Here is an 8,180-nt window from a genome sequence, read left to right on the forward strand (position 1 = left end):
GTTTCTCTATTCCCTGTTCCATTAATGGTATCGAGTTTGACAAAGAATTGTGTGATTTAGGAGCAAGTGTAAGTCTTATGCCCTATTCCGTCTACCAAAAGCTTAGTGTAGGAACCCTCTCACCCACAAATGTTAATCTCCAACTAGCGGACTGTTCTACTAAGTTCCCCATGGGTAAAGTTGAGGACATTCTCCTTAAAGTTGGAAAGTTCACATTTCCCGTGGACTTTTATGTCTAGAGATGGATGAGGATGAGAGGATTCCTATAATTTTGGGTAGACCATTCCTAGCTACTTCTAGAGTAATCATCGATGTGAAGGAGGGTAAGATGACCCTTAAAATTGAAAAAGAATCAATTGAATTCGATTTGAATAGTGTCATGTAACAACCTTCCTCTAGTAGTGAATGTTTTAGAGTTAATGTTCTTGATAATGTGTTCAATGAATTTTCTCACTCCCCTTTGCATGTTACTAATGATCCTCTTGAAAGTGTGTTATTGAATGAATCTAAGATAGGTGCTCACAAGGAAGACATGCAATTCTATGAGGATTTACTTTAGGAAAGCAAAAGGGAGTGCAATGATGTAAGCATGGAGGAAGAGGCTCCTTTGACTCATGACCTCTTTCAAATTGAGGAAAAATAAGAGAGCTTCAATGGTAAGGGAGCACCAAAGGTAGACTTAAAACCTCTACCTTTGGGCTAGACGTATGCATACTTAGATGCTAATGAGTCTTTTCCCGTAATCATTAATTCCAATTTAACGGAGAAGCAAACCTCCCTCTTGATCAATGTTTTGAGATAACACAAGAAGGCTTTGGGTTATACCATTGATGACATCAAAGGTATAAGTCCATCCTTATGCATGTACAAAATTGATCTAGAGGGAGATGTTAAACCCGTTATGCAAAGGCAAAGGAAGCTTAATTCTTCCATGCAAGAGGTTGTGCGGAAGGAAGTTGCTAAGCTTCTAGATGCGGGAATTACTTACCCAATTGCTCATAGTGATTGGGTATCTCCCGTACAAGTTGTGCCAAAAAAGGGTGGCATGACGATGGTGAAAAATGATCATGATCAACTAGTTCCTATTAGGCTTGTTACTGGTTGGCGTATGTGCATTGACTATCGCCAGCTCAACACAAGTACATGCAAAGATCATTTTTCATTGCCGTTCATTGACCAAATGTTGGAAAGGCTTACAAAGAACTCCTTCTATTGTTTCCTTGACGGTTACTCTGGATTTTTCCAAATCCTGATTGACCCCAAGGATCAAGAGAAGACGACTTTCACATGTCCCTACCGTACCTATGCGTATCATAGAATGCCTTTCGGGCTTTGTAATGCCCTCGCAACATTCCAACGTTGTATGATGTCAATCTTTAGTGATATGATTGAGGATGAGACATAAGTTTTCATGGACGATTTCTCAATTGGAGGAGCCACCTATGAAGATTGTCTATCCAATTTATCTCGTTGCTTGGAAAGATGTGAGAGGGCTAACCTCGTGTTGAACTGGGAGAAGTGCCATTTTATGGTAGAGAGTGGGATCGTTCTTGGGCACAAAATCTCCCATGCCGTCATCGAGGTGGATAGAGCCAAGGTAGAGGTCATTGAGAAACTTCCTCCCACCACCAATGTGAGGAAAGTGAGATCTTTCTTGGCCATGCCAGGTTCTATCGGCGTTTTATAAAAGATTTTTCATTGATTGTTAAACCTCTCACATCCCTCTCACAACAAGATAAATAATTTGTGTTTGATGATGCTTGTCAAGAATCGTTTTGTACGTTGAAGAAGCGCTTTGCACCGCTCCTGTAGTCCAAGGATCGGATTGGTCTCTACCATTCGAACTCATGTATGATGCAAGCGATGAGTCCATTGCCTCTGTCCTTGGACAACGAAAGGAAGGAAAACTTCATGTTATACATTACTTGTCCAAGACTCTCAACGATGTGCAACGGAATTATACAACTACCGAGAAGGAATTCTTGGCCGTTATCCATTAATTTGAGAAATTTAGAACCTACCTTATTGGTTCTAGGACAATAGTGTACACTGACCACTCAGCATTCAAATATTTGATAAGAAAGAAGGAGGCTAAACCGAGATTGTGGAGATTGGTTTTGGTCCTTCAAGATTTTGATTATGAAATGAGAGATAAAAAGGGGCCGAGAATGTGGTAGCGGATCACCTTTCTAGGTTGGGTGGTGCAAGGATTCATGAAGACGATTTGCCAATAGAAGATGCTTTAAAGGATGATGTTCTATATGCACTTGAGGAGAAGACGGAGCCATGGTATGTGGATATAGTGAATTATTTGGCTAGTAGTTCCATACCTCTGTACTTCACCTCCCAACAATGTCGAAGACTCAAGCATGAAGCCAAGCGATATATATGGGATGACCCTATTTTGTTGAAAAAGGGGGTTGAAGGTTTGTTAAGAAGATGCGTCCCCAACGATGAGATTTAAAGTGTCCTCCATATGTGCCACTCTTCTCCTTGTGGTGGGCATATGAGTGCTCAAAAGACCAGCTCTAAGATCTTGCAATCTATGCTCTTTTGGCCCTCTCTATTTAAAGATGCTTGGAAATTTGTCAAGACTTGTGATAGGTGTCGAAGGATGAGGAACATCTCTAGAAGGGACAAAATGCCTCAAAACCCTATCCTTGAGCTCGAGGTCTTCGATGTATGGGCTATAAATTTCATGGGTCCTTCCATTTCTTCTCAAGGAAACAAGTATATCTTGGTAGCCGTTGATTATGTCTCTAAATAGGCAGAAGCCGTGGCTTCTCCTACAAATGATTCGAAGGTGGTTGTCAATTTATTCAAGAAGGTGATTTTCCAAAATTTGGTGTCCTTAGGGCCATTATCAGTGATGGGAGTGTCACATTTCAAGCATCACACCTTTACTAGAATTCTCGATAAGTGTGGTGTATCTCATAAGAGAAGGCTTGCCTACCACCCTCAAATGAGTGGTCAAGCGGAGATCACCAATAAAGAGCTCAAGGTCATCTTGGAGAAGACGGTGGCTAGAACAAGGTTAGATTGGTCTTCTAAGCTCATTGACTCTTTATGGGCGTATAGGACCGCTTTCAAGACTCCAGTAGGGATTACTCCCTATAAGTTTTTTTATGGAAAAAATTGTCATTTACCCGTAGAGATGGAGCACCGGACTCATTAGGCTATCAAGAAAATCAATTTCAATCTCCATAGTGCAGGTGATAAAAGACTCCTAGAGCTTCATGAGTTCGAAGAGCTGCGAATGAACGCCTACAACAGTGAAAGCATGTACAAGGCAAGAACCAAGGCTTGGCATGATGCCCAAATCATCAAGAAAGAGTTCGCCATAGACCAAAAGGTTCTCTTATTCAACTCCCTCTTGAAGCTTTTCCCGGGCAAGCATAGATCGAGATGGAGTGGGCCATTTGTCATTACAAAGGTGTTCCCATATGGCGCTTGCGAGATTTCTAAGGACGAGCATCCCCCATTCAAGGTTAATGGTTAGCGACTCAAGCCCTATTATGAAGGATATCCCATTGATAAGCCGACTTCTACAACACTTCTTGATGTGCATCATCCGTTTGAGCGTCCTTAATTTAGCTCAAGGAGCGTCGAGCTAACGACGTAAACCGAAAGTGCTTCCGGGAGGCAACCTGTGTTTCTAACTCTTTTTCTACTTCTTTCTACCTTCTTTTATTATTTTAGTCTCATTTTCATTAATTTTGATTTATAGGTGATTGGATTATTTGGTTGACAATTTTTCATGTTCATTTATGAGAGAAAGAGGATTGAAAATCAAGGAATTTTGAAGACACTGTCTGCGAGCGCGCAGGACTATGAGAACCCGCACACAGGGGTTATTTAAGAGAAGAAATTCGAGGCAGGAAGTTGTGTGCGCCCTGAGCGTGGGCGCGCACGACTGTGAGAAGGTGCGCAGCAATAACCTTTAAAATTCGAGATTTGAGGCAGGAACTTTTGCGCGACTTGTGTGCGCCCTATGCTCAGGCGTGTAATGTAGTGCGCGGGTGCGCATTGCTGGGTTTCACGGGGGATAAGTCTTTCTTTTCCCCCGATTTCCTTCATTTCTCATACTCAATTTTCGATTCACCTTCTCACTCCTCACAAACTCAAACCCTAACTTCTCAAACTCTACAAATCTCATCCAAAACTCACAAGTTATCTTGATTTTTCACCAAATCCACCATATTCATTCTTTTCACAAAAATTCTCAATTTCTCTCTCCAAAATACCCATTTTCTCCCATTTTCGTGGTCAAGAAGCTTGGGTGCTCGTGGTTGAGTTAAAGCTTCATCCTTGTGGTATAACTCTTAACTTAGTTATTTTGTTGTTCAATTCTACTAGATTATGCAAAGTTTTTGAGTTATTAAGCATGTTTTAGCTTAAGTATTGAATTCATGTGTTTATGTGTGATTTTTGGAACATCATTGCTAAGAATTGTTGGGTTTTGGTGTATAATTGTGTGGTTTTGGAACATAGTTGTTGGAATTCAGGAATGTTATTGGAATTGTTTGAGTTATATTCAATTTTCATGGAAATTGGTAATGATGTTGGTATGATGTGATACTAGTGATAAAATTTTGTGATTTCGGTCATTGTTGTTGATCTTGATTGTACTAGGTGCTATAATTGTGAGGTTTGTTGTTGCTACTAACCTCATTTGCAGATTGTTCAATTGAAGCCTAGTTTTGTTGTTGTTTAAATTCAAATTTGGTTGGTTTGGAAGGTTGTGCTTCCTTCTCGGGTCTTTGTTATTGGTGGTGTTCTTTGGGATTTTGTGTGTGCTCAAAATGAGTTAAAGGAAGGGTAGAAACGAGCCCCGGTTGACAGTTGAAGAGCCTCAAGCTCAAGCTCAAGCTCAAAATCAAACCCAATTACAACCACCCATTTCTCTTCCCGCCTTAAAATTCGTCAACAAAAACCATTCTCCCTACCACAAAGAGCTAAAGAAGCGCAAGCAAAACCCCACAAGGAACTATTGTCGGAGGGCTATGGAAAAATTAGGAATAGATGAGGACCTTAGGTCGCTCCTACGCAACCTAGGGATGAGGAATTCATCAAACACCACCACCGAACCTATTAAGAGCCCATCTATGAATTCCTCGCCTCCTTTGAAAAATAACCTTGTGGGAATAATGATTTCCAAATCTCCTTCCAACTCTTTAATGCTCGTCACACCATGAGGCTTCATGATTTCAATGCCTTGTTAGACTTCCACCCCGATGTAGACCTTCTTGCCCCACCAACAAGTCTCCTCCCCGAGTACAACGCATTCAATTGGTGGGACACAATTTCAGATATTTGGGAGTTTAGTACTCGGTATTCGGTGGCAAATCAGATCATTCATCCAGTGCTCCGTATTCTCCACTACCTTTTAGGGTATTTAGTATTCAGTAAGCAAGATCTGAGCAAGCTCTCAAGGGAAGAGCTATTCACCCTTTGGATCGCAACTAAGGAGGAGTTGAGAGGGCGGCTTAACATGGGTTATTGGTTTGCGCTATGTTGCGAGGCAATCAAAACTTGCAACAAAACGGGTGAGATAGCTCTTGGTAGAATGATAACGAGGATTGCCAAGAACCTTGGGTATGAGCGCTTCTTTCCCGCTTGCACTCAAGTTGGGAGCGACAATGATCTCTTCCTCGACATCGTCTAAATGAGGATCGGAGGTTGGGTTTCGATCAACCAACTGAGGATGTCCTCAAATTTCATGATTGGCATGTTGAGCGGAACCACCATTGCATCTTGACATATCCCAGTCGAACTGAGGAATTTATGGAAGATTCCTAAAGATAATGCTGTGTTGCCTACAGCCTTGGGAGGAGCAAGAAACATGTTAGTTGGCGAGAAAGCGGAAGAAGAAGAAGAAGAAGAAGAAGAAGAAGAAGAAGAAGAAGAAGAAGAAGAAGAAGAAGAAGAACAACAACAACAACAACAACAACAACAACATCATCAACAACAACAGCAACAACAACAACACCAACGACGACAACAACAACAACATCATCATCATCAACAACATCAACATCAACAAGGCATGAGTAGCCTTGAACAACAAATGATGAGCACGAAACTTGGCATGCAAAGCATGTTTGAGAACCAACAAGGTATGTTCATGCAAACTCAAGCTCCTTAGGGTGCGGCCGTGGAGAGAGGTGAGGTCACCTCCCTTGTTAATTATCCTTATTGGCCACCCTAACAAGGCCCGGTCCCTCAATGGAGTGGATCGTGCCCTACTTAGCCTAATTGGCAAGGGCCTTCCTCCCTTGATGTCCCCCGAGTAGACTACCCGACAGAGACTGGGTATGATTACACTGCCTCGGGTAGGAGTGATTTAAATGGTGACCCCAATTACCCATATATTGATCCTTCTCACCTTGACCTTCTTCGGCAGCCCCCGCCCTTCGACCCGGTGCCTCAATGGCAACAAGACCTCTTTCGAGGTCACTACGGTTGGCCCTCCGGTTTCAGCGGTAGTTGGGACCCTCATGTTGTCTCCCTGGAAGGGTTTTAATATGATTCAATGAGGGATGGGAATGATGATGGAGCCGGCCCTAGTGGCCACTAGCTCCCCCCCTTGATTGCTTTATTTTCCCATTTGCCCCCCTTTTCCCATGGTTTTTGTGTGTCACACCGAGAACGGTGCTTTATTTTAGTGTGGGGGGATGTAAGTGGCAAAGGGATGTTCTTGTGTAGTGTGGGGGAGGGTATAGTGACATGCTAGTGTAAGGGAATTCTTGTTTGGGTGGTAGAGTTTGCATGATTGGGTGGTTCTAGCCTTATTGATGTTGGTTGTTGTTATGTTTATTGATTTTTATGATGATTTCTCTAATGATTTTGATGATGATTTTGCATGAAGACTTTGATATTTTGATGATGAGTTTCTAATGATAATTTGACAAGTTTTGAGTGTTTGTTTAGACGAAGGTGCTCCTATGAAGAAAAATACAAACTCCTATTAATCTAAATTCCCTTGATCTAAACTTTGTATATAGCTTTTTGATTCTTTATTTTCTTTTTGTTTATAACTTTGATCTTTTTCTTTGTCTACTAACTTTTTCTGGTTTAGTTGTAGTTCCTTTCATTTTGGCTCACTCTTATTGTAGCTTGAAGTAAGGAGACATAAGAGAAGTGCTAGGAGCGATTCAAGCTCCGGAGACCTTGGTGAGATTGCATAATTGTCTTGTCTTCTAATTCAAGCGACATTCGGTGAGACCTTTCCTTAATTTCTTTTATTTCCTTTGGTGTGCATAGTTAGTTAGACTAGGATGAAGTTGGTTGTTTGAGATTGTATGCATTTGATTCTATGGAATCTGGTGATCGTTGGTATGATGTCGAACTATCCTTGTCTGTCGATTAGGAATCATGTGCTTACTTGCCTCTTATTAGTTTTATTCACCTTCCTTTTTGAAAAAAAAAATCTTCTCTTTTTGTTCAAGACAAACCATCCAAAATCTATTGTTTAATTTTCATTTTAAGCATATAAAAGTTGAATAGTGTGTTTGAATGTCTTGCTTCCTAAATGTTATAAGTTTGCACGCTTCGGGATTGCCATTGGTTGACTCTAGGATAAGTTCATGATATGGTAGTCTGTTTAGAACTCATAAGGCTCTTCGAACATAAATTCACTTGTTTGTGGTAAGACGGTGTTGCTCTCATTAGGGGATTTCAAGCCCTAGAGGTAGTTTTTGTAACCCGATGTGAGTTTCATTGTTCAAGCCTCCAACATTTTTTGTAGGAGCCGCAAAGGATCCTTACCAAGGCATGGTTAGATCTAGAACTTGGCATCTAGCTTCCTGAGATCGCGACTGAGCTAATTTAGGGATGACAAAGAGCATTCTTCATTCAATGACTATTTTTTTTTCTAGGATTAGCTTTTTTTTGTTGTCTCCTGTATTTTTGGTTGCGTTTGCCCCTTTTGCTTGCCATGTTGAGCCTTCCCCTCCTTGATTATAGAATATTTACAAGCCCACGGCCTTTTGTTTTACTTTCACCCTTAGGATCATGAAGCTCAAGCCGCGAAAGCTTATTGAAGTTTTGATTTGAAATGAGGAAGGTAATGGTTCTAAATGGAAAGTGAAATAGAAATGTTGCGAATGTTTGTTCAATAAAAGCAAGTGAAATTCTAGAAAAAGTCGTCCATAGTTATAAAAGGCAAGGACATTGAAAAA

At 41.1% G+C, this 8,180-nt stretch overlaps 1 protein-coding gene across 1 annotated transcript; it reads left to right on the forward strand.

Annotated features, from left to right (window-relative positions):
• Nucleotides 1-931: 931 nt before the first annotated feature.
• Nucleotides 932-4,822, forward strand: LOC145566500 (uncharacterized). Its single transcript, XM_081625902.1, has 6 exons — nucleotides 932-1,106; nucleotides 2,160-2,426; nucleotides 2,574-2,680; nucleotides 2,768-3,033; nucleotides 4,633-4,648; nucleotides 4,739-4,822. Exons 1-6 carry the CDS (start codon nucleotides 932-934, stop codon nucleotides 4,820-4,822), a joined length of 915 nt encoding a protein of 304 aa, XP_081482028.1.
• Nucleotides 4,823-8,180: the final 3,358 nt, after the last annotated feature.

This window comes from Chenopodium album, chromosome 11 (assembly GCF_948465745.1).
Source record: "Chenopodium album chromosome 11, dcCheAlbu1.1, whole genome shotgun sequence".
Lineage (NCBI taxonomy): Eukaryota > Viridiplantae > Streptophyta > Magnoliopsida > Caryophyllales > Amaranthaceae > Chenopodium > Chenopodium album.